Raw genomic sequence first — 26,454 nt, forward strand, 5'->3', positions numbered from 1 at the left:
ATCCAAGCAAGAACGCAGGAGCAGGTGGGCCTGCCGGCGACCCTTTCCTGCCCAGGGGTGTCCGCGAGCACTGGTGGCTGGACTGCAGCTTGGGTCTTGAAAACGCCTCCAGCGAGATGGGGATGGGGTAGAGGCAGAGGGTCCCGCACACCTGGCTCCATGCACCCCAGCAGGGCAAGGAATGTTCTGGCAGGTTCAGAAGGAGGCAGGAGGGCCAGGTGACCCACTGCCAGTACACGTTCATCCCCAAGGTGACAACGTGTCCCCTGTCACCCGCTTCCTGGCACTTAGGTGGGTCTCTGGGCTCTGCCATTTGCATGTCACTTTGATTGGTGTCACTCAAACTGCGTATTAAAATTCTGCTCCTCACGTCTGTGCGGAGCGGTGACAGTTAGAGAAGGCAGGCCGGCCCTGGGGAGCGCTGTGCCCGCCCGCGTGAGCGCCTCGGCGTCTATGAGGGTTTCAGCGTGTGAACAGGCAGGCTTGGCACTGTGGAGCTGTGGGGCGCAACCTGCTGTGGGGCGGCGGCGCCCCCAGGCTCTCGGTGCCCGACCTGGCCCTGCCAAACACCCCGAGTCTGCCTGCCCTGCCGCGGGGCCGCGTGGTGGCAGGGCCTCTCGTTCCCTGAGTTTTCTCACCGGCAGGTAGAGGATGGGTGGGAACAAGTGGCCTTGGAGGTCCTTTTCTCAAAAAGCAAAAGTATCTGTCCTTGAGTGCACTCGAGCCGTGACAGTAGCCACTCCATGTTCCGCGGTGTCCTGGGGCCTAGGATCACGTTCATTATAAAATGTACCCCAGCGACTCATGGCCAGACTCCATGAAAATCGTCTCTCGAGATGAAACTAGAGAAGTTGTCGCATCGGGAACAAAGTCTGTCCTTTCCTGCCTGACACGAGCAGGGGGTGTGGAGAGGTTGTAAAGCAGACGGCTCTCACCGTGCGCAGGCCGAGGAGGACTTGACTTGCATGAACTGGTCTGTGTCTGAATCTCGTGACGCAAAAGAAGTGCAGGCGATTCCTGTGTTTTCCTCCCGAATTTCCGAGGGAAGTCGGGGGTGTGCTCGGTTCTGGTGGGGTGCAGGTGGGCCCTGGAGGGGCCGGGCTGAGCCCACGTGGGCATCCCAGGCTTCGAGTCCCTGCAGAAGGGTGGCACTGACGTCTCCCCTGGCCAGCCTTGGCCAGAGTGCCCTGCTGCTCTGTGCTCCCCTCTCCCGTCGGGTGACAGCTGTGCCGGCAGGCCCCCAGCCATGACTGATCAGGCCGGCTGCAGCAATGGTGGCGCAGTGGGCTCCGGCTGCCTACCTCACTTCACCCCCTCCCGTCGGCCCCATCCCCCAGGACCCTCCCAGCTTCTTTCTGCTTCTGGAATCATCTCCAGACAGGTGCAGGGTGCACACTCGTGGCTCCAGAGTCCCCAGCACAGCTGCACATGGTCAGCCAAGGCAGTGAGCCCATGGAGACGCTACGCTTACCCATCCAGGGTGAGACTCGCTGCCCTTCCAGCTGGGCACTGCTGCTCTCGGACACTGCTTTGTAGCAAACTGACTCATTTCTCTCCAAAAGAAGAACTGATTTGGAACTGGGGTTTCAGAAATCCACAGAACACATGAGAGTCAATGGGATTTCTACCCCCCATTTTATTATGAAAAATATCAGACTACAGAAAGTCTCAAACAAGTGTACAGTGAAAGCCCATAGCCCCCACCTGGCTCCTGGGGCGGCTGTCCCTTGTCCCACCAGCCATGTCACGCATCTGTTCCTTCCTCGTCCTGATGTTCAGGGCATCTCACGTGAGTTGCAGACATCAAGATCTGCACATCTAGCCCTAAACTCTAGGGTTTGTACTTTTATTTGGTTTTTTTGAGAAAGAAATTTACAAACAATGAAATGCACAAACCTTAAGGTGCCTCGATGAGTCTTGGCAAGTGCACCCCCATGACCCCACCAGGGCACAATGTCACCCAGCATCCCCCGCCCGCCCTCTCGAGGCAACCATGTTCCTCTTTCTCTCACCTGCCTCAGTTTTGCTCATTCCAAACCTTCTATAAGTGGAACCCTAGAGTATGTACTCTTGTCTACAGTGTCTTTCACGCAGCATAATGTTTCTGAGATTTGTCAAAACAGGATGAAATACACAAAACAAAGTGCAGGTTCCTTCTGAAGGGCTGAGTTGGTGACAGCCTGACACCTGTCCCAGGCCCCGGGTTTCCTGTGACGCAGTGTGAGCAGGGGTTTCCATGATGGGGGCCGACTCCGTGAGTTTTTACCAGAACCTGGAGTGCCCATCTCTGCTGTGAGGATGAGAACCTGGGCTGAGCTCCTGCACAGCCCATGGCGGGTTCCCAGCAGGAGAGTCAGCGAAGGCCCCACACCCACCAAAGAGCTGCCGCTGTGCCGGGCTGCGCCCTGCGGGGCTGACAGGAGGCCGTCTCACGAAGCCCCTGTCACCTCCACCACCTCCGCCTGCTTCTCCGCCTGGCTTCCTCCCTCCCCTGGGTGGCAGGGACCAGAGACAGCTCTGCTTGCAGAACCTCGTGTGCAGGCTGCTGGCCTCGCGCACGCTGTCCATCCTGGTGGCTGCTCCTCAGGGAGGACACGCACAGCTGTGATCTCACATGCAAGCCCGTTGAACGGGAAAGGCTTCCACAGGCCCACTGGCAGTGCGTGCTCAGCATGGGGCTCACGTCACGTTTCCGCAGCACCCTGCCAGGACAGGAGGCTGGCTTGGGCCCTGCTGCGCAGTCCCACTGCTGCCACAGAGAGGCGTCTGGACTCGGGGCTGAGATGCACCCTCAGTGGCACCGTCTGTCCTGTTTTCAGGCCTGTTTAAGTTGACCTGGGTCTGGGGACTTGTTTCGTTGGCAAATGCCTGGCTGTTGTTAATGTGCCCCTTCGTGTTCTCTCCCTGTCGTTGTTCCAGGATGGGAGTCCCAGCTTCTGGAGACGGGCTTCCTGGGAATCTTCCTGTGCCCCCTCTGGACTCTGTCTCGGTTGCCCCGAGGGACCCCCACATCCCAGATTGTCGTGTGGGGCTTTCGGTGGCTGATCTTCAGAATCATGCTCGGAGCAGTAAGTAGAACTTCTATTTGTTATTTTTGGGGGGGAAATGTACTAAAAACCAGTCATTCTTCTCGTGCCCTCTGGCTGGCCCAGCATGGCCAGCTGCGCCCCTTCAGCTGTGACGTTCAGAGGCCTCTGAGCCCTGGAGCTCCACCGGAACTCCCTGGCCCTTTGCACAGCCATTTTCTGTGTTCACAACCATGACTCTGGGTTGGTTCATAGGGAGACTAGGGTTCCATGGCTTGTCTTCCTCGGAATCACGGAAGGAACGCATCCTGCTTTAATTTCACTAACAATCACCTTTAAGATTTTCAGAAACATCATCTGAACCTTAAAACCGGGAGTGGCTGGTCCTTTTGACTCTGACTGTTCTAGAGAATCTGGCAACTTGCTCTCACTTCTCTTCCACGTCTCGCCCCTGTGAACGAGATCTTGATTCCTGCACCAGAACCGTTGGGAAATACTAATTCCTCTTACGTAGGAGCCTTGGGCACAGAGACGCCAAGCTGTCTGTTCGCTTTGTTTTCCCTTGGGGGCGATCACAAAGAACTCATTCCTGACCCACCCGAGAGCAAGCCGCTCGTCCATCAGGACGGCCTCACTGGGTCCCCTTCAGTCCTGGCGGGTCTCGGTCTCCCCGCGACCCCGCACTGGCTGCCCAGCCTCCGGTCCTGCACCTCTGGCAGGCGGCCCTTCTCCTTCTGCTTCGGGGACAGTGTCCGCTGGGCCCAACACTGACTCAGGCGCCCGCCGGTCCTCCCACAGAGTCGCTTTTCCCTAGGTAATTAGTGAGGATTTGCAGCGAGGTCCTGTGCAGTGACATGGCTGTACCCCCTCATCGAGCGCTCCATCTACTCAGTGTTTCTGATGTGAGTGCACCCCGTGCCCCCGGTGCTGTCACGTCCCTCTGGCTGTCGCTGATTTGATGCCCTCACTCCCTGTATCTGGCTGGGGGCCTGTCTTGTTGCCCCCATCACCCTCACATCCTGAGCAGCACCAGTCCTTAGCTGGCGGTTGATGGGCGTCCGCCCTGGGAGGGTGCCGTGGGTCCTGCAGCAGGATCGGCATCCCAAGGGCACATCTTCCCTTTCCTGTCATTTGTCAGGAGCCCGCTCTCAGATCCGAAGCATCATTCATCGCAGCGTGATCACCATCTGGGGTTAGGTTAACAGCCACATCCTTGGCTGCGTGGCCGCAGGCTCCGGGGACACTGGAAGCAGCTGAAGTGCAGAGGGACGAGCTCACCCAGGGCAGCAGCCCTAGGGCCAGGGCCCGGCATGAGCCACCACGTCCACTCGTGTGGGTGGTGGTGGGCCCCCAGACTGCTTGCCCAGGGGCCGGGTGGCACCGCAGGAGGGGCAGACAGGTGTGTGTGGAGGCCTCGGGGGTATGCCGTTTGGACCTGGCATGGTTGGCAGGGCATGCAGCCTGGGCGGGCTGTGAGTAACTGCAGATGCCCAGGGCTTCTGTGTCGTGCTGACTGTGTGTCCAGATCCCACAGTAAGGTGGCTGCTTCCTCCGAATTCATTTTCCATGTAATTAGAAAGCAGGAGTCCATGTTACGGTTGCTGTCAATGAGACGCTCCCAGCAGGCTGTGCTTCCTTGACCATCTGGGTCTTGATTTTGGACTCTCTTCAGCTGGCTTTAAAAAGCATGAAAATATGAGACGTTTCAAAGGACCTGACTGGGGACCTCCTGGGATGGCAGCTTCGTTAGGTGGGATGTGAGGCTGAGGGCCCAGGGGGAGCACCCACAGGCAAGCAGCCTGCGTGACGGGGCCGTCGGCTGCTGGGAGCCAGGCCTGCGACGCCAAGTCGCATGGACTCCCACACTCCCGCAGAGCGCGGGCCTCAGGAGCGCATGCCAAGGCTCCTTTTGTGGCATCTTGATTGGCCGTTAGCACCAGCTGGATGAAAATTACCAGGTGCACCAACAGGTATAATCACCAGATTCAATCTGCATGTTGGGCGGTGGTCATCTTCCCTCACTGGCGAGCAGAGAGTCGACCTGGTAAAAAAGAGTGACAGCATCTGCTGAGGAGGTGGGAGAAAACCATGTCAGGCCTGCCCCGGAGGAGGTCCCGGCCTGACCTCCTGCTCTCTGTCAGCTGGTGCCTCGGATCAGCTCAGAGCTGACTGTCTGACCCTTGGACGGCGCCCAGGGCTCATATGCCCTGAAGATGGCAGCTGATTCAGGGCTCAGTCTCCAAGGGATCCTACCTGGAGCGGGGTGGCCGAGGTGCCACACAGGCCTGGTCTTCCCAACACCCAAGCTGCGTCGGTGTGGCCCCCCTGTCCTAGGCTTCCACATGTTTAGCTCTTCTGAGCCCTGGAGTGCTGTGTGGGGCCGTGTCGGGAGGTGGCCTGGGGTGACCCTGCTCTCTGTAGACAGCTGAAACTGGACACAGTGCATGACACAGCTGTCCTCACGTTGGACAGCAGACAGTGTGGGATGGGGGGCCAGAGGGAAACCCATAAGGTGGGCCCCTCGACTGCCTGGCTCTCTGCAGGGAGTGGGGGGGCAAAGGTGGAGACTCGGGGGGTGGGTCAGGCAGAGAGGGAGACCCAGGGACAGGGGGTTGGCAGAGGGGAGACCCAGGGATGAGGGGGCTGGCAGAGGGGAGACCTGGGGAGGGCAGGCAGTGGGGGAGACCCGGGGAGGGGGGCAGGCAGAAGTGAGATCTGGGGAGGCGGGGGCAGCCACACGGGGGAGACCCAGGGAGGGTGGGGCAAAAGGGGAGACCTGTGGGGGGCAGGCAGTGGGGGAGACCCGGGGAGGCAGGGGGCAGGCAGAGAGGGAGACCCAGAGAGGGGCGGCTGGCAGAGGGGAGACCCAGGGGGGTGGCGGTCAGGCAGAGGGGGAGACTTGGGGAGGCGGGGGGCAGGCAGAGGAGGAGACGGGGTAGGGGGCAGGCAGAGGGGAAAGCATTGCCGAGTGGATGGAGTGAAAGTTGGTGGAAGGTCGTAGGTCCTCCCTCAGCTCCGAATCCTGCTGGACTTAGGGGACAGGGTTCAGAAAGGAGGGATCTGTGCACAGAGGGACACGTCTCACTTCTGTTGCAGTCTTGCAAAATGCACAGCTCTTATCAAATTATGAGAAAACGTCAGACAAACCCCAACTGAGGGACGTTCTTCAAAATTACTCACCAGCATTCTCAAGTATCAAAGTCATGAAATGCAACTGAAGACCGAGGAACTGTCGGACTCTGGGAACACGAGAGTGGCACCCTGGACTGTCCCTGGGACAGAAAAGAGGCATTTGTGGGAAAACTGGCGCAGTCCAAGTGAGGTTGGTGGTTTAATAGAATTGAATTCATAGTGACAGTCGTACAGGAACTCCAGACTGTTTTACAGCTTTTCTGAAGTCTGAGATTTATCAAAATAAAAAGTTAAAGAGAAATCACATGAGCAATTTTATGCACATAACGTAGGCAATTAGATGAAATGGTTAAATTCCTTCAAAGGCATAGATTAGCAGCACTGACAGAAGAAGAAACAGAAAATCTGAATAGTTTCATAAATTGAGGTCATTGAAACAAACAAACAAAAAGCAGCTGCCCCCTGAGAAAGTCCCGGGCCCAGGAGTCCTCACTGATGAGTTCTGTGATGTGCTCAGGGGGGACACAGTAAGGATCCTGTGCGCTCATTCAGAGGGCAGAGGGCAGCCCTTCCCAGTCATTGTTCTGAGGCCAGCGAAGGCACAGATATGCCAAGAAGAGGAAATTACAGAGCAATATTCTTTAAGAGCGCAGAGAAGAATTCTTAAGGAATTATTAGCAAATGAATCCAGCAGAGCATGAGGAGCATAACGCATCAAGAGCGAGCGGGATTGTCCTCAGAATGCAAGACTGGCTGGACACAAATGAGTTGATGTAATTCGCCAAATTACCAGATTACGGGAGAGACATATAAAATGATGCGATCATCTTAATCAAGGTAGAAAAAGCATTAGACAAAGTTAAACACTCATTCACAACAACAACAAAAAATTATCAGCAAACTAGGAATAGAAGGAAACTTCCCACCTGATGAAAGAGAACTATGTAAACTACCTCCAGCTATCACCATACTCGATGGTGAAAGACTGAGCGTTTTTCCCGTAAGAACAAGACAGGTGTCCACCCTCATTGTGTCTGCTTGACAGGGTATTGAAGATCTTAGCTTGTGCGATAAAGCAAGGAAAGTAGTAAAAGCCCTGAAGATTGGAACAGAAGAAGTAAAATTCTCTGCATTCACATGTACATAGGAGATCACAGGGGCCCTGGAACTAATGAGTGAATTTAACCACAGTGCAGGATTCAAGGCCAGTGTACAAAACCAACAATATCTAGCAAAAACTGTTGGAAAATGAAAATTTAAGATAGAGCATTAATGATAACATCCAAAACCATAAAATACTTAGGAAATTTTCAAAGAAGAAGTGCAATACTTGTACCCTGAAAGCTCCCAGACATTGCCAAGAGAAATGGAAGAAGACTTGAGTAGACGGACACATCATGTTTGTGGATCAACAGTCTCCGTGATGCTCAGCTGTCACTTGTCCCCAGATTGACCGGTAGGCTTCATGCAACCCCAAACATAGTCCTAGAAGGATTTTCTGTTTAGAAACTGATGAACTGATTCTTCGATTTATATGGACGTGCCAAGGTCCTAGGATAGCCAGAACAATCTTGAATAAAGAGTAAAATCTTTTTTTTTTTTATTTTTTTTTTTAAAGATTTTATTTTTTCCTTTTTCTCCCCAAAGCCCCCCGGTACATAGTTGTGTATTCTTCGTTGTGGGTTCCTCTAGTTGTGGCATGTGGGACGCTGCCTCAGCGTGGTCTGACGAGCAGTGCCATGTCCGCGCCCAGGATTCGAACCGACGAAACACTGGGCCGCCTGCAGCGGAGCGCGCGAACTTAACCACTCGGCCACGGGGCCAGCCCCTAAAGAGTAAAATCTTGAACAAGAATAAGAACACTGCTTGTTCCAAGACTTCCCAGAAGACACAGTGATCAGGATGGTGTGGTGTAGGCATGAGGATGGACAGCGATAGCGATGGAGTGGATTGGAGGGTCCGGAAACAGTCCCACACTGGAATCATGGCCAAATGACTTTTGGACAAGGCACCAAGTCAATTCCACTGACAAAGAAAAGTCTTTTCCACAAATGATGCTGGAACACCTGGATGTCCACATGGGGTAGACGAACCCAAACCCCTCCATTACACCATACACAAAAATCAGTTTGAGGTGGATGGCAGGCCTAAGCTGAAACTAACACACTTCATGAAGATAACATGGGAGAATATTTTTTGCAGTCTTGGCATAGGCAAAGATTTCTTACAACACAGAAAACATTAACCATAAAAGAAAAAAATGGATAAACTGGACTTCATCAAAATCAAAATCTTCCATTCTTCAGAAGACACCATTGATAAATAGCAAGTCACAGTTTGGGAGAAAATATTCACAATACCATGCACCACTTAGCACATACCTGACAAAGACCCTCTATCTGGAAAATCTAAAGAACTCATAAACTCTGTAATAAAGCCAAATCAGCCTAAAAAGTGGGGGAAGATTTTAGCAGACGCGTCACGAAGGAAGACATGCACTGGCTGTCTTGAGCGCCTGCAGTCCACTCGCTCTCCTGGCTGTTAGGGAATGCACGTTAGCCTAGTGAGGTACCGTGTGTCCCACGAGAACAGCTAACACCTCAGACTGACGGAACCAGACTTGGGCAGGCGTCTCAGCTGTAACAACACCACAGTCGGGGAGCCCTACACACTTACTTTCACCCAGTTCTGGAGGCTGGAAGTCCAGGATCATGCTGCGGCTGCTTCTGTTCCTGAATGCCGAAGGCCGCCCTCTGGGCGTGTCCTCGCCTGGTGGACAGAGAAGCTGGCGTCTCTTCCAGTAAGTGCACTAGTCCTGTGGGGTCAGGGCCCACCCTCATGACCTCATGACCTCATGTAGCCTCATGACTTCTTAGTCCAAAGACAGCCGCCCTGGGGTCAGGCTTCAGCACACGGACTGGGGAGGACATGAACATTCAGTCGGTCGCAGCAAGGGTGTGAGCAAGGGGAACTCCCACGTTGCTCTCCCGTGGGCTGTAAAGGTGGTCCTGCCATTGTGGGAGCCATTCGCGGTTACCCACAAAGTTGACGCTCCTCCTCCACTGTCGCCTGGCGTTCCCACTCCTCCACACCTACCCAAGAGAATGGAACCAGGTGCTCGGAAAGGGCCCTCGATGCAAACACGGCAGCCTTGTCCACGAGCACTGAGGACTGGAAACCAGTGCAGTCCGTGCACAGGAGGATGGGTGGGCAGGCTGCGCTAAATCCCCCAAATGGAAACCACTCGGCATATGGTGGAACGAGTGCTGATGCCTGGAAGGCCTGGGCGACCTCGCGGCCTTGTGCTGAGTGAGGGAAGCCAGCTACGAAGGAGCGTGCACCATCCGAGTCGTTGTGTGGGAGGTTCCAGAACCGGCAGAGCCAGCACGTGGCTGCACACTCAGAAGCTATCACCTCAGGGATTTGGGGTGGGGATTGACTTGGGGGGTCATGCAAGAACTTTCAGAGTGGTGGAAATGTCCCGTGTCTTGACAGAGTGAGGGTGTCACAGGCATGCATCCACGAGAGTTCCTCAGCCACGTGCTTCAGGGTGGGACGTGAATTAGATTTTGAAACCCAACAAGAGGTCAGCAGCAGCGGGGAGCGTCAGGGAGGTGGCCCGTCAGCCCCACACAGAGCAGGACGTCTGTCTTTGTGGGCTGCGCTGAAGACAGACAGACCCCCCCAGGCCAGGTTTCCCTTGGCATCACTCTACTGAGCACCAGACAGGAGCCGTGTGCCCTCGAGCCCTGGAAAGACCCTCAGCCCCTCCAGGTGCTGACGCTCAGACAGACAGACTACGGCTGCACTTCCTGCCCGTCTCCCCTGCCGCTGGGGGCCTGGCTGCTTGGGGTGGGCCAGCGTTTCTCCAGCTACTGGTGACTGCTGAAGTATAGGTGGTGTGACAGCCCCAGATTGTCAGCACGGGCCTGGTGGAGGCAGGAGTGGTCGCTCCACGGTTGGCATGATTGGAAGTTGAGCCCCATCGGGAGCGGCTCCCTCAGCTCCCTCCGTGAGCTCCAGGCCAGCCTCTGCAAGAACTGGCAGGTTCTTCTCACGGATTCAGTGTCCTGAGGCTGGCTGACTGCAGCGTGGCATCCCCACCTGCTCCCCGGGGCGAGGTGGAGAGGCTCCTGTCTCCCTGGCCTCCTCACTTCCAGTCGCTGTGACAGTGCAGGGTGGCTGTCGGGGCGCAGGTGACCCCATTTGGCATCCTTCCTCAGAACAGAGGTGCAGCTCTGCCCAGGATGGGGACTGTGCCTTCTCCCCGGGGGAGGAGGGGCGGGGACACAGGCCAGTGCTTCTGTGGAAGCGCTCCGGGCACTTCTTCAGTTTTCTGCTTTAAATGCGTGGATTTCGGTCACATTAGAGTGGAGACTCTCCCCTGCAGGAAATGGTAAATGGCATGGCATCCGCATCACTGTGCGTAAGGCAGTAGGGTGCCTGTAATTGTGCTTTAAAAAAGAAACAGTTTTCAGTTTTTCCTCAATCTCAGTTCTTGTGGAGACGGAGTATGTGTGTGTAGCTGAGTTCGCGCTGGCCCGGGTTTGTATCCGGAGCGCGTCACATGCTCCTGGTCCCCAGCTCCTGCGGAGCAGACAATGGGTGCCCACGGCACTTTGGAGCGAAGCTGTCCTGGACGATCTCGTCCTGCGCTGAGGGCTCAGATCGCTGTTGCTAAAACTCCGAGAACCGAGCCAGCGTCCTGGCGCTGGGACTTCTCAGAGCTGGACCGTACCAAGGGGGGACACTTGGTTTCGGTCTGAGCTCTAGAGATCTCCTATCCACGCCTCCTGCTCTGGCTTCCGCTGCCCTGCAGCCTGGCCACCCGGAGTGTACTCGTGGCCGTGGGGGTGTGCGCATGGCCGTGGGCGCGTGGCCGTGGGCGCGTGTGCCGTGGGGGCGTGCGCATGGCGGCCCGTGGGAGCCTGGAAGAAGCTGGCGTGAGCGTTGCGGTGTGGAGGGGCGCGGGCTCACGGGCCACGAGGGGAGCCGCGCGAAGCTGAGCAGCGGCGGAGGCAAACTGTGTGCTGTCTAGAGGATCCTCGGAGTCGTCCGAGTAGGGAGAGCAGGTGTGGGGGCTGCTGCTGTCGAGTTTCGCGCCGGGCAGCGTCTCCGGCGCGGCTGCTGCTGCCGCGCTCCATCCGTTGCTGTGGCTTTTCTTCTTCTGCGTGTTCTCTGCAGTTCTCCCAGCGTCTTGTACTACGTTTCCCCTGATATTCAGATATTTTTATTATTGCTTCACATTTTAAGAGTTAAGAATTTGATACCGTAAATTCTTATGGAGCAAAATTGCAGCTAAAGTCAGCACTTTTCATCGCGAGCTGCGTATTTGCTGTGGCTGGAGCCGGTCTTTTTTATATAAAGTAGATGGAGAGGAAGGAACGTAGGAGGAACAGAGGGAGGGGCCCTGAGAATTAGGGCGTGAGCGAGCGCCCCATAAGCTGTCACGAGTGTTAACTCTTGTTGCATACGTTTAGGTGACCCCACAAATAGCCTGCAGGCTGCAGAAAGAAGTGACAAGATGCTGGACGTCTTCGACATGGCTTCAAGCCCCTCCTCTTTAAGCGTGGGTCCTGACTGCCACACCGTGCGGCTGGTGGGTCTGTGCTCCGCCTGTACTGCACCCTCGGTGGGGCCCTTCCGATGCTCCTGTGTGGCCCCTGATGCGGACCGTCCTGCTGTCTTGTTAACATGAGAGAAATAGCCGTACCTGGAAGTTAGGACATCCAGGCCACTGCCCCTGCAGTTTCCAGGTCAGAGGTAGTGGGGCTGGTGCGCAGCCGGGCTGTGACTGAGGGGCACCGGGGAGACATTTCCCACCAGCAGCTGGCAGCTGAGCCGCGGCTCTGCCGTCAAGAGGCCCCTGGGATAGCATCAAGGCTACGGGCCAGTCGACTCGACAACTTAGATAAAATGGACAAATTCCTTGACAAATGCAGCTTACCAAAACTGAGACAGAAGGAAACAGGCAGTCTCAATGCCTCTCTGTCTGTTAAATAAATTGAATCTGTAATCAAAAACCATCCCAGAGAGAAAAGCGGAGGCCCAGATGGCTTCACCGGTGCGATCCATCAAACGTGTAGGGAGGAAGTAACAGCAGTCCCGCACAGACTCTCGGGAGACAGCGGAGAGGAGGACACCCCCCAGCCTGTCTCTGTGACCAGTGTACCGGTGGCACTGAAACCTGACGAGGATGTTACAGAGGAAACAGAGACCAGAGTCCCTCGTGAGCAAAGGCACAGAACCCTCAGGAAAACATCAGCAAGCCCAGCCCAGCCACAGGAGAGGCGCCATTTATCTCAGGAATGCGAGGCGGGTGTAACACTTGAAAATCCATTAATGCAATTCACTAGTCACAGAATAAAGATGAAGAACCGTTTGATCATCTCAACAGATGCAAAAAAAGCACATGATGCAATTCAGCCTGCATGCATGCTGGCATGGACGACAAAGGCATCTGTGCAGGCTGCACTAACACCATTGCTGATGGTGTGGGAACAGAGCATCCACATGGCTAGGAGCAAGGCCCATGTCCGTGCTCTCTGCTGCTCCGCTGCATCGGATGTCTTGGTACAAGAAGGCAGGAAAAAGAAGTAAAAGGCATAAAAGTGGGGGAAAGAAATGAAACTTGTATTCACAGACATGATGTGTATGTGGAAAACGCAGTGGAATCTAAAAAGCAACGACTGAAATGAATGTGTGAGTATAGCAAGGCTGCAGGACACAAGATCAGTGTGAACGTGAGGGGTCCTTCGTATTACCACCAAGAAATCATTAGAAAGTATGATTTGAAAACACTGTCTACAGTCGCATCAAACGCCTCGTAATAAATCTGATGAAGGCTGTCTGAGACGTACATTAAAGCCACGAGATGTTGCCAGTGTGGCTGTAAGAAGACCTCCCTGGACAGAGAGAGGCACGCATTCGTGGCCAGAAGACGCAGCGTCTTTAAGGCTTCTGCGTGACCCAGAGCTGTATAGAGGTTCAAGGCAAGTCCTATCAGACTCCCAGTGGGCTGTTTTGGAGAAACTGACATGGTGATTCTAAAATTTGCATGGAAATGCAGAGAATCTTGAAAAAGAAGAACAAAGTTGGAGGGCTTTACTTCCTGATTTCCCTGCTTAATGTGAAACTAAAGTTCGGTATTGATCTAGACTAGAAAAACAGATCATTGAAGGAGAACAGAGTCCAGAACTAGACTCATGCATATTCTGCTGTCAGTTGATCTCAACCAGGTCCCACGTCATGACTGGAATGGAAAAAGGAATGTCATTTCTTACAAATAGTCCTGAGATAATTGGGTATCTGTCCAGAAGAATGACATGAGCTCTGATGGCTATTTCATCTGTACCAAACTCTAATTTGAGGTACCTCATGGACCTAAATGTGAAAGCAAAACCATAAAGTTCTCAGAGGAGAACATAAAAGAATGTCTCCCAGAAAGAGACCCACACAGGCACAGTCAACTGATTTCCAGCCAAGACACTAAGTCAACACAGTAGGGCAAGGAAAGTGCCTTGCTTTTTTTAACAAACATAAATGCCAGAACCATAAGGTTTTCAAACATGACATAGTTACCCTGGGGTAGCAAAGATTTCTTGGATGGGGCACAAAAGGCACTAAACAGTAAAGAAAATATATTGATAAATTGTACTTCACTGATATTAGAATTTTCTGTCATCAAAATACACCGTTAAGAAAATGAGTAGGAAGCCACAGAGTGGGGAAGATACTCGGAGTGCATAGGTGCAGCCAAAAATTAATATTCAGAACGTGCAAGTCACAATGAAAAGGTGGACATAGGACTGGAACATACTTCACAAATGAGAATGTAGGAGTGGCGATGAGTGCATGGAAAACCATGAGCCCGCATTTCGCACCCACAAGAAGGGCTGAGTCCAAGACACCGTCAGCACCACGTGTCAGTGAGGGTGCGGACAACTGGAATTCCACGTGGGGCGTGTCACACATGGGGCGTAAGATGGCGCAGCCACATTGATGATCTGTTGGCAGTTTCCTACAAAGAGAAACATGGTCTGCCCTGTGAGCCAGCCCTCCACTCCTGGGAATTTGCCGGAGTAAAATAAAGACCTGTGTCCATGCAGAGGCTGTGCACAGATATCCGCAGCAGCCCTATTGTAACAGAGAACTAGGAAACAACCAGACATGCACTGACAGGGTGGACAACCTGTGATTCGTTCACACAGGGACGGTGCTCAGCCGTAAAAGGGAGTCTGCTCCTGATGCTACCGCAGGGACGAGCCCCAGAGCGTACTGAGCACAGCCTGCCTGAGCCAGGGCTGGAGAGCACCTGGCGCATGTGTCCATGTGTGACACCCTGAACAGGCAGAGCTGGAGCTGCCACCTTGCCCCCCGCCCAGTTGGGTGTGGAATTGCCTAGAGAGGGGTCGTGGAGAATGTTCTCTGGGATGGAAATTGGCATCCTGTTCTGAGTGGTGGAAATCTTATTGTAACAGTTGTCAGGACGTGTGGAGCTGAACCCGTCAGATGTATGCGTTTTGCTTTATGTAAATTGCAGCTCAGCCCTTTGACTTAAGAGGGTACCACAAGTTTGCTTTCTACATGCAGTGAGCGCTGTGAGATGCAGCCCGATTACCTCCACACACCGTGGGGACAATGAACGAGTTGGTCATAACTGATGTTGAGAGAGCCTCTGCCGTCACCCCAGCCCTGGGGAGCCCCCAGCCCAGAGGGCGAGAGCAGCTGCGCAGCCCGCTGACTTTTCTACTCAGCAGAAGCCATGTCGGGGCACAGTGAAGTGTCAGTGGCGTGTCTCCCCACGTCCAGGCCTGCGCATGATTTTGCTGGGCTTCCACAAGGCTCTGGTGCTGCTGGCAGATTGGCAGCGTCCTCAGTGTGCAAGCACGGTACGTGCCCGTCTGTCCACCACACGGCAGAGCTGCTGGCTGCCACGATATGCAAGCCTCTTCTCAATTCAGGCTGTGCCGCCAGCGCCCACATCTCCCCGTCTGAGGCTCGAAGTCCTCGTCTGGTGGGAAGAAGGTTCTGGGTTGAGGTGAGGCTTCGACCAGGAAGCTCTGCGAGTCGTGTTTGGCCTCTGCTTTCCCCCTCGGACGCTCAGGGGTTGCTTTGAGCAGGTGAACCGGGGTTATCAGAAAAGCTCTTTCTGTGTGCACGTGCTCCACTCATGGTGCCTCTGTCCCAGAGACCTGTAGGCTGCGGAGGCGGCACTGACGCCTAGCGAGCGGGTGAGACGCATTAGCCAGGAAGAGCGAGGAGCTAAGTAACCGAGGGAAAAAGTGATACTTTGAAGCTGGGGGCTCGTTCTTGGAGTCAGAACGCCTCCAGTAAAATCACATTAAATGTAATGAAATAAACGTCGGAATGCGACAGGCCCCTGTGAAGACCCGAATCAGGCGGATGTGTTGTCATTTCCTTGACGAGCCTGCCCCGTCCTGGGGTCCCTGCTCCGAAATGAGAGCAATTATTCTAATTTGTTTTATTGCATTAGCGTGGGCAGAACCAAAGAAAGGGGCTTTCTTCCCGGCTCTGTCATCCTTCCTGCAAGAGCGCCCAGGAGGCCAGACCCCGGACTCCAGCTCGGGGGCGTCATGGGAATTTCTGGAAAGTGATGTCTGCAGCGCTCTGACCTCTGGCCCCCAGCTGCGGCCCCTGCTCATGGCGGGCCCCGTGCTCGGCTCCTCGGCACCTCTGTGTGTCTCTGCCACTCGTCTCAGAACAGCCCCAGGCAGAAAGACAGCCGTTCCCATGGCCTAGAAATGCACCCAGCCCCTAACGCCAGCGCGGAGCCGCCACCCCTCCCACCGCTCCTCGCAGCCCCGCGTCAGCCTGTCCTGGGCGGGCTTCGTCAGGGCAGGTTTCAAAGGGTCACCAGGATTCGGGGAGGGGGCAAAGTAAAACTCCACGAAATGGCTTTGGTCGTTTCTGCTCCCGGCCGCACGTGTCAGCCCAGACCGTCTTCTCTGACCGTCTGCATGCTCACATGTGTGTTTCTGGGTTCAGATGGTAGGTTTCTCTTTAATCGTCCCTGGGGGTCAGAAAGTGCAGGTACGGCCCAGTGACACGGCAGAGGAGCTGGGCCAGGTGGCTACCTGGGGTTGGCTGGGTCCTTTACGTATGAAGACAAGTTGGTCTTGACAGGTGCCCAGGCGTGCCTGTGCTGGCTGACATCACATGCGGGATGCCAAACAGTGAACCTCCAATGTGGTGGTCGCCGTGCGCCCTGAGACCTGGGGTCCCCCCTCCACTGCTGGTGAAGCACTCGGGGGCCCAGCTCAGCTCCCAGAGCAGAGACGCAGCTGGGTCAGCACAGAGCCCAGGGCGCCCAGCCTCCTCCCCATGGCCCGAGTGGCATCCAGACCAGCATGCCCACTGGCAGAGGAGGCCTGTCCCTTGCACCTGTGGCCCGTTCGTCAGTGCTCACGGCCCCGGGGGCGCAGCTCCTCTGTGGCGAAGGAGCCACGAGCAGGAATGCCCTGTCTTTGCAGATGGAGGAAGGGTTCCAGAGTCGGCAGAGACCTCCAGCCATGAGAGAACGGGCTGCTGAGTGTGTTCACAGTGAGGCCGCTGGGGACAGGGCTCTCTGCGTGGCACATGTGTCCCTGAGGGCAGGGACCCCCCTTGCCGGTGTTCGTGGGCTGTCCCCCCTTGCCCGGGCACAGGCCTGGGGAGCCCCTCCCCCAGGTGTGAAGGGACTTGTGCAGCTTACAGATGTGGTTGCTCTTTCTGGGGCGGAAGCCTGGTTCTCCCAGGCTGAGCGGGAGTGTTTAAGAAGCGTGTTCTCGGAGCGAGCACTTCGGGGAGAAGCCGTCTGCACCCCAGGCCCGTCTTCTGCGCCTGCCTCCACCCACCGCCCGGGGCCGAGGCTTCCTCCGTCCCCAGGAATGTTCCAGCATCCTGGCACTCTCCCTTTCCCAAGCCAAGAGCAGGGGTCGCAGGGACAGCTCTAGGTCGCTCGGCCCTCTTTGGGTCTGGCATGTTACTAGCCTGTCTGTGCCTTTTTTTTCAGAATTAATTTTGGGCTGAAAAAGGCTCAAAGAAGGCTTTGTTCCTTTGACACTTACTCTGGAAGAAAAAAAATCCGTGGAAAATCTGACATCTGCATTGTAGGGAGAAATCAATAGATGGGGAGGAATATAATTATCCTCTGCTCCTGAAAGAATGTTTCAGATTTTTAAGTGTCTCATATCAGCTTAGAATTTGAATGACATTTTAATTACTTTGTTTTTTTCTTCTTTGCCTGGTTTGAATCTCCGAAGAGTACCACTCTCGGATCTGGGAGGATGCGGGAGCGGGCCCGCGCTCACGGGGGAGCTCGTGTGACAGCAGGCTGAGTGCTCCTGCTGAAGAGCGGGCGCGTCCGCATCAGACATGGGCGGTCCCCGCGCGTCAGCAGGACGGACTCGCTCAGAGCAGGTCCGCAGGACACCTCGGACTTCTGAAGTGCTGTCTTCATACAAACGTGACTGCACCGCAGTTCAGACTGGGAGTGGTCTCTCTGGCTCTTTTGTGATCCAGAAAGACGTGACTCTGCTTTTCAAAGTGACTCATCCTGCGAGGCTCTAAATAGCAGCGCTGGGGTCCCTGGAGCACGACTGACTTCTGATGGGACACACAGCTCCCGTGATGGTGGCTCGGCCCGAGCCGGCTGAGGGCAGGGGGCAGGTTCAGCCCCCCCGCTGTGGTGTATGCAGACCCCAGAGAGGCAGATGCCGAAGCAGGAAGTGGCTCCCTCCAAAACCAGCATCAGAATAACTGCTGGGTCTTCGTGGTGCTCAGAATTGAGCACCTTTGGGATACGTTTGTAAACTGACTGCCAGGCTGCGTGTGCAGCTCGTCTAGCCTGTGTGCACCACAGGAGCTCTCATTTGGTCTTTCTGTAGAAGCCGGTGTGGCCGCCACACATTGCCCTGACGTCCTTGTCATTTCTCATCCCTGCTCTTTTGGGCGTCACTGTGTCCGTGCCACCCACCAGCGGCCCAGGCTGGGGGTCTTAGCTGCTCCCTGCCCCACACACACTCCAATCCTTCAGCCCATGCTGTGGGCTCCACATTCCAGACATGTTCCACATCCTGGGTGGTCATTCTGCCTTGTTGGCCATGTGGCCACCAGAGGACCCATCAACTCACACTGTCCCGTCCTTGGCTTAGAGCCCTCAGCTGCCCCAAAGTCCTGCCCATGTGTGAAGGTCAGTTTTATATGTCAACCTGGATGGGCCACTGTCCCCATTTATTCATCCAAACACCGATCCTGATGTTGCTCTGAGGGTGTTTCACAGACATGATTGAAGTCCATGGTCAGTTGACTTTAGTGAGGAAGATTATCCTGGACAACCCACGGGGTGGATGACGGCTGGATGGATGGTAGATTGATGGGTTGGTGGGTGGGTGGGTGGATGGATGGATGGATGGTGGATGGATGGATGGTAGCTTGATGGATGGGTGGATGGATGGACGGATAGTAGATTAATGGATAGGTGGATGGGTGGATGGATGGATGGATGGATGGATAGTACATTAATGGATAGGTGGATGGGTAGATAGATGGATGGATAGGTGGATGGATGGATGGATGCATGGATGGGTGGATGGATGGACGGATAGTAGATTAATGGATAGGTGGATGGGTGGATGGATGGATGTGTGGATGGGTGGATGGATGGATGGATAGTACATTAATGGATAGGTGGATGGGTGGATGGATGGATGTGTGGATGGGTGGATGGATGGATGGATAGTACATTAATGGATAGGTGGATGGGCAGATGGATGGATGGATGGATGCATGGATGGGTGGATGGATGGATGGATAGTAGATTAATGGATAGGTGGATGGGTGGATGGATGGATGGATGGATGGATAGTACATTAATGGATAGGTGGATGGGTAGATAGATGGATGGATAGGTGGATGGATGGATGGATGCATGGATGGGTGGATGGATGGACGGATAGTAGATTAATGGATAGGTGGATGGGTGGATGGATGGATGTGTGGATGGGTGGATGGATGGATGGATAGTACATTAATGGATAGGTGGATGGGTGGATGGATGGATGTGTGGATGGGTGGATGGATGGATGGATAGTACATTAATGGATAGGTGGATGGGCAGATGGATGGATGGATGGATGCATGGATGGGTGGATAGTAGATTAATGGATAGGTGGATGGGTGGATGAAACTGATGGAACTCAGCCCAGAACAGTTGTAGCTGCAGAAACCACCATCACAAGAGAAAGCTGAGCCATATTCCATGGTTGTTTTCTTTGTCGGTGCAGTTTCTCACCTTCTAATCCAGCTCTTACATAAGAGACAGAAATTGGCACGGAATTTCTGTATCTCAAGCAACATTTTTAGTCCCGGCAGGGGGGACAGTTTGTTTCTGACTTATGAAGGAATTGTATGGAGCTGCGAGTTCCCAAGAGAAGGGGGGTGGGGCTGTGTCTGACCGGCACCGAGCTGGCCGTCCTCCCTGCGTCTGCCGCCGGGCCATGCTGTGGCTACTGCACGGTGTCCTGGAAACGGCAGCAGGGCTGCGGGGAGCTGACAGTGACAGGGCGCCTGGCTAGTGCCGAGAAGCTCGCCTGCAGGCTGCTCAGCAGAGCCCCACTCTCCACAGCCGCTTCCCTGGTGGACCTGGCCACAAAGCAGTTCCCAGGACACTCTCAGGCCCGAGCACCGGGGGCTTATGTGCTGCAGAACGGCAGTGGCCACTCCCAGCAGGTGGGTGGGCGTTGTCGTCCAGCCTGCCTGACCTGCTCGAGTGTTTGTCATCGCAGCAGCTGAGACGACCTCTCTGTCAGGTCTCCCCGGCGTCTGGAAGTGTCAATAAGAGTGGGCGTGTAGCTTCACAAACTGGTCTATTTTCAAAGCTTCCCAGTTGCATCACTGGGACGATGCTCAGAGCCTGGAACCTCGGTTGTAAAGACAGCACAGAAGGGACTGACTTCATAAAGAAAGCCAGTGTTTCCTGCTGGCTGCAGCGTGCGTTTGCTAACTTTTAGTCAACAAGAATCCTGCATATGTTTCATGAAGCTTTGCTTACCTTTTACCTCTCACCTCACTTCAGGTGGGAGATGAAATCCGTCAGTCCCCTAAAGCCCCTTTGGCGTGGGTCCTCCACCTGGTGGCCAGGGTACCTGTCCTGAGGGACCCATGCCATTCTTGGACAGTGGTTCACGTCCCTTCCTCTCTGTCTCGCCTTGGCAGGGCCTGATCAAGATCCGGGGGGACCAGTGCTGGCGGGACCTCACCTGCATGGACTTCCACTACGAGGTGAGCAGCGCGACAGCTGTGTGGTGATGCAGCAATGCAGACGTGAGCTGAGCTCGCCTGTGCCCAGCCCCGCCCCATCCGGGAGACCAGCCACCTGCACTGCAGATGCAGCCTCCTGGAGGCTGCAGCTCAGCTCACTTGAGACCGCGCCCCAGCCCCGCTTCCTTTCTCGGGGGCTCGGTCACAAGGTGGCCCACAGAGGGTCCTGCTTGCTGGGGCTGGAGGATCGGGCATCAGGCCACCATGGTCGTGAGTCCAGTGGTTCATTCTCGTTATGGGTGCTGCGTCCCTCCACTGCTGTCCCCAGTCCTGCCCAGATGCCAGGCCCGGTACCCTCCCTCCTAGAGTCTGAGCTGGCCCTTCATGCCCCAGGGCTCTGCTCTGCTCTGCCCCATGTCCCGCCCCCCAGCCGTGGGGACAGGGGCCATGGGGACAGGACATGGGTGCGGGTGCGTTGCGGCTCCGCTGGGAGGCAAGCGCTAGTCCTGCTGTGCTCAGCCCCCCATGGCCCCTGCCCGGCCAGGCCCAGGGCTTTGGGCACGATCGTCCACCCCCACCCCGCAGGCCCAGGCCCGGTGTGAGCCCCCCAGCTGCTCCTGCTCCATTGCCTGCTCACGTGTTCACGGTGGGGCTGCACGCTGACCTGAGGGAGCCTGCGTCAGGACAGCAGTCATCTTCCTGGTGACGATGCTCACTCTGCATACACAGTCGTGCCTGTCAGCGCCCGCGTTCCTCACTTGGGCCCACGTTGCTCTTGCTGGCAGCGTCTTTGACGCGCCTGGAGCGCCACCTGTCAGACAGGGTGCTCCCATGTTCCCTGCTCATTGCTTATGGCTTGATCACAGGAAGGTGATTTTTATCTGCTCTTGTCAGAGGCAGCTCACTGACACTCTCACACCAGGGCTGGGTGGGGGACCCTCTGCTCTGTCCTGGTCCCCCCCCAAACCCCCAGCCACCTGGTTGACACTATCCCGATGGGTGAAGAGCGTGTGCCCTGAAGGGAGTCCGAGCAGGTGAAAGGGTGCGTGTCAGCGTCCTCACGGCACCAACGCCCGTGACCTGCATGCGGCTCTCGGCCAGCGTGGAGGCCCCTGACTGTTTCAGGTCGATGGAAGGAGTCTTGGCCAGTGGAGAGGGGCAGGGTGAGCCCAGAGGGCAGGGCTGGGTGTGTCCTCACCAGGGCAGGCTTCTCCATCCCCATGGGGACCACCGACTCTTCCCAGCAGCAGGAGCCTTTCCTCAGTGGAACCTCGTTTCACTGCCCGCTCTCTGAGCTGGGGTGGAGTGAGGGCACCTGGGGACGTGGGGAGTAGGGCTGGGACCCCTCGTGCTGTCTGTGCCGTGGGGGCAGGGACCATGGGCCATGGAGCCTGTCCTCAGTGACCTGGACTCCTCCAATCCATGGCCAGTGGCAGCAGGGGCTCCAGATAACATGACAGCAGGGCCTGTGAAAGAGAGAGGGCCCCTCGTTTGCTGTCACAGCACGACTGGCGGAGACCTCACGAGAGGGACGTGCTGGAGAAGGTGGCAGAGCCAGTGGGGCATTGGAGTGGCCAGGGCCTACAGGGGAGCTGCAGGGAGGGGCTCCTGGGCCCCTCCTTCCCCCTCTGGCCTTGCTTCTGTTTCATCTCGAACTTGGCTGCTAACCCCGTGAGGGGATCGTAGTAACTGCACTCTGGCACTCTCTGGGCACTCAGGGTCCCTGCGAGTTCGGCCCAGCAAACTCCCGGCCCTGAGAGCACAAGTGGCCATCCTGCTCAAGCCGACGAGGAAGCTGACACAGAGCTCTGCCCACCCCAGGCCCTGCCAGTGCGCAGAGGGCTGAGCAGAAGAGGCCTCCCGCCTCCATCCTCCCGCCTCCTGTGCTGTGGCCCGTCCAGCTCATGGCATGACTGTGTGGAGAGACCTGAGGCCCCCGATCTTTTCATGTCCTCCAGCTGGACAGGGCGCAGGCTGCGGGACGTGCCGTGTGTAGGGGCCCCGTCCCTGTCCTCGTGCTTGGACCCGGAGTGCTCAGCAGGGCCTGGTTTCCCTTGCACACAAGGTCTTCCAGCAGCACGAAGCGCGAGCTGAGCAGGCGGAGGCATCGTGACCGCCCTGCGGCTCCCGGAGCACACACCCCTGAGGGCTCCTCCCCCGTCCGCGGGGCAGCAGAGGCCTCACTGCTTGTCTTCCTGTCCTCGTGACTAAAGGCAAGTGCTGGTGAATTCAGTCAGTCAAACCAGAAGAAGCCCCGGGGCAGAGGTCATTGAGTGCAGACCGTTGGTCCCGCCAAGAGAAAAGGCCAAGGTGTGGTCACTGCAGATCTCGGGATGGCCCGACCGCAGCCACGCAGAGCCAGTCACCGCCAAGTGCGTCAAGGTCAGAGCCGCCACCTCAGCAATGCTCTGACAGCCTTGGTCCACACGGCAGCGGTTCTGCCCGAATGGCTGTTTCTGATCCCAGCCACACAGGAAGCCGAACGCAGGAGATGCCGCTGGAGTGCCTCAGCCGTCAGACGGAGTGGAAGGAGGAGAGAGAGCTGCATCCTGCCCACTTGGAGTCTCACATCTCAGCCAGTTAGCTAGCGTGCCAGCTGGAACAGTGAGAGGGGCTCTCAGCGGCAGGCCCGCGTTCCTGTGTGGGCCTCGTGTTCTGTACAGATCCATCAGAATCTGCATTTCTCAACTTTGGATACCTTGATTACACAAGTTTATACTTAAAATTCTTCTGTATTGGACCTGTCACTCAGCGATGCACTCGGTCGCTGAGCAATTGAACGTCTCTTGGCCTCACTGGGCCGCTGCCCACGGCTGTTGGTGGTCCTCCAGGGCTGGGTCTGTGCCCGAGGTGGCACCATCCTCAGGTGACCCCTTCCTTTCCTGTCCCCCCCAGGGGTGCACAGAGGAGTTAATACAGGTTTATGCAGTGGTTTTGCCCCAGAGCCCTAGAGGCAGAGCTGCCCTCTAACCCAGGGACATAAATCACTTTCCACTCCTATTATTGGCAAAGTCCCACAGCCTCACAGCGCATAAAGGAGGCCTTTGTGTTGCCTTGATGCAGTTGTAAGCGAGAGTTTCTTGCCTGAGATGGGAACTGCTGACGTCCAGGGCGCCTCCAGGATCCATCAGAGCCTGACGTGGGAGTGGGGGGCCGGGAGCAGGCGCCGCGGGCCACTGCGTGCACGTGCCCTCGCCACCATGCGTGCCTCCTGCCTCTCAGGTCGCAGGGGCACGCAAGGTGGTCCCCATACAGCGCTCACCCCGGGGGTCAGGGAGCAGCACAGTCCTCGTCGCTCTTCTCCTCTGACCGGGCCGCAGCCTGACTATGAGGGCAGCTTCCGCCGGCGTCTCCTGGAGAAGGTCCTTCCTCGTGCTCTGGGGTCCAGAGGCCTCTCACCTCCCGTCCAGGACGCATCTTCAGATGCATCAGGGTGGGAGACGGTCCCTGGCTGCAGCCATCCTGCTCAGCTCACGGCGGGTGCTGTGTGCCCCTCGGCAGGCAGTCTGTGCTGCCCGTCCCTGGACACTGCTCGTCCTTCCACGAGCCAGGCAGACAGCCTGAGAGGGGCCGCCTTCACGAGCCCCTCAGCCTGGGGCCTGCGGGAGGGGACGCAGTCAGCTCAGTGCTCCGATCTCAGAGCCAGTCAGCGGGAGGAGGGGCGGGGCGCAGCGGCCTCCCTTCAGCGCTCTCTGCCGTCCTCACTGGCTGTGCCGCAGACCTCGTGTCACCCGTGGAATTTGCTGACGGGTGCCCCCACGCAGATGTGACCACGAGGTCTTCTGTCCAGGCACGGTGTCCCTGCTCCCACCCTCCGGGGACTGCTGGCTACGGTGGAAGTGCTGTGCCCTGCGCATCTGGATGCCCAGTGCTGTCGGGGGGAGGCCAGATTCCAGTCACCTGGCCTGCGAGGTGCCTCCCTACGAGGAGGCTGGGAGAGGTCACATGTCACCCCTCAAATTGGACCCATTTCCCTTTAGTCCAGAGCAATGGTTCGAGGGCGCACGCATGCACAGAGCCTCTGCAGCACTCGCAGCTCAGCTCCCCGCGGTGGCGATGGCCACGGTCTGCCCACTTGTCTGTGTTTCCATGGACGACCGGTGCTCGGGGAAACTCCAGGCAAGTGGATTGCAAGTCGGAGATTGCACAGATCTGGAGCCGGCAGGTTTGGGCAGACATCTTCAGGGATCCAGCAGATCACAGATGCGGGGAATCAACGAACCCCGAGGCCCCCCCATTCACCCCCTCCAGCCAACTGCCCTTCTGAGAGTTCGGCAGGCAGCGTTGTGCACCGCTGGCAGGACATGGACCCCTGAGGGCCACCACGCAACAGTGCACGCAGAGGGCTCTCCCAGGACGCCTGCAGACCTCGTGCTGCTGCAGCTCGTCAAAGGGGCACCTGTGACAGCGGGAGGACATTCACGGCAGGAGACCTGGCTTCCAGGGCAGGTTCCCCAGCCCCCGTTCAACGGACAAACCTGGGCAAATCGTTTCTTGTTTTGAGCTTCCTCATCGGCAAAGCACTAAGCTTGCCCTTTGAACCAGAGTGTGAACCGATTGTTGACAAAAAGCCAGAATGAGGAGCCGCGGGACACGCGATTGCCATTCGTTCCAGCTTTTCCTCCGTGGATTCTCTTCCCTAAAAGTTAGCGGCCATGGTCAGAGAGGTCCCAGAGTCCGCGCCCTTCACAGCCTAGGGCCGCCCAATCGTCGCGCGTCTTCCGCTGAGTGGTGACACCTGGACAAGGCGGTGTGAACACGTCGCCAGTGGGTTGGTGCACCGGGGCCTGCTCCTCCGGGCTGTCCCTGGTCAGCTGTTTTCTCACAGCTGCCCTGAGAGCACAACGTCTAGACGTGCTCTTCTGCCACTGTGGGAAGTGCAGGAGGCTGGTGAACGGGTGGCACCTCCGCCCCTCCCAGCTCGCACACCCATTCCCACCCACACACGTGCCCTTTACTGCTTGTGGGTGTGCGTCCCAGCACCAGGGGACAGTGGGCTCTTGCAGAGCCACAAGGCACAGGACGCATGGAGACCCCGAGCCTGAGGGGCATGTCATGTGCTGGGCTGTCCTGGTGGCCTTGTCCAGCCCTGCTTGGGCTCAGCGTCCGGCCCTGCTCAGGCACAGTGTCCGGCCCTGCTCAGGCACAGTGTCCAGCCCTGCTCAGGCTCAGGGCACAGTGCTTTGCAGGCAGGAATGAGCTGTAGCCCAAGATTTGACTGCATGTTTCTGCTGAAACCTGGTTTCCTGCTGTTGCAATTTTATTTCTCACTGTGGAAAATTCCAGAGTAGACAGATATGTAACAAACCTGCAGCCACACCCCAGGTCATCCCGCACAGACCTGGGGTCACGGCAAGGACATGTGCATCCTGTGTGCCCTCCAGGCAGCTCTTGCTCAGCCTTTCTGACCTCATGTCACAGGTGCAAGCCGGGCTGGCCTGGGAGAGATGGGACGAAGCCAGCAACACGTCCTCAGCCACATCCACAGGAGTGCGCCTGGCGCCCGCACAGGACAGCACATGGTGACTGGGGGTGACCAGAGCGACGACAAGCTCACACCCCCAGTTTCCACGTCTGCCCCGTCTGTCATCCCTACATGTCGGGGCGATACTGCCTCGTTCTTCCTAACATGTGAGTTGCATATATGAAATTGCTGGTTTCAGAATGCCTTCCTTTAGCAGCAGGGATGTCAGCACTAGCTGGTGAGCCGCTTTGCCTTGGAATGTTCCGGGCTTGTCATCTGTCTCCACTTTGAGGTTTCTTTTTCTTTCTCTTTTTTCTTTTTTTGCTGAGGAAGATTTGCCCTGAGCTAACATATGTGCCAATATTCCTCTATTTTGTACGTGGGACGCCACCACAGCATGGCCACTGACAAGCACTGTAGGTCCGTACCTGGCATCTGAACCTTGGCCACCGAAGTGGAGTATGCCAAACTTAACCACCAGGCCACATGGCCAGCCCCTCCACTTCGGTTTTAAGAAGCCAGTTGTCACCAGGAGGGACCCCCCTAGGTGGTTTTGGTCCAAAAGGAAAC

The 26,454-nt window shown here is 56.5% G+C and overlaps 1 protein-coding gene and 1 long non-coding RNA gene across 4 annotated transcripts in view; one reads left to right on the forward strand and one right to left on the reverse strand.

Annotated features, from left to right (window-relative positions):
- LMF1 (lipase maturation factor 1) overlaps window positions 1–26,454 on the forward strand; it is a 92,895-nt gene that overhangs the window by 46,699 nt on the left and 19,742 nt on the right. For all 3 annotated transcript variants that reach the window (XM_070567112.1, XM_070567113.1, XM_070567114.1), the window contains 2 exons: window positions 2,920–3,068; window positions 20,376–20,441. In XM_070567112.1, coding sequence (XP_070423213.1) covers window positions 2,920–3,068; window positions 20,376–20,441 — 215 coding nt within the window. The remainder of the gene's footprint in view (window positions 1–2,919; window positions 3,069–20,375; window positions 20,442–26,454) is intronic.
- LOC139074808 (uncharacterized) lies at window positions 1,607–21,183 on the reverse strand. Its single transcript, XR_011524618.1, has 3 exons — window positions 21,085–21,183; window positions 6,207–6,298; window positions 1,607–5,067 (listed from the first exon to the last, which is right to left on the reverse strand). It is a non-coding gene; the product is annotated as an uncharacterized lncRNA (long non-coding RNA).

The sequence above is a fragment of the Equus przewalskii genome, chromosome 12 (genome assembly GCF_037783145.1).
Source record: "Equus przewalskii isolate Varuska chromosome 12, EquPr2, whole genome shotgun sequence".
Lineage (NCBI taxonomy): Eukaryota > Metazoa > Chordata > Mammalia > Perissodactyla > Equidae > Equus > Equus przewalskii.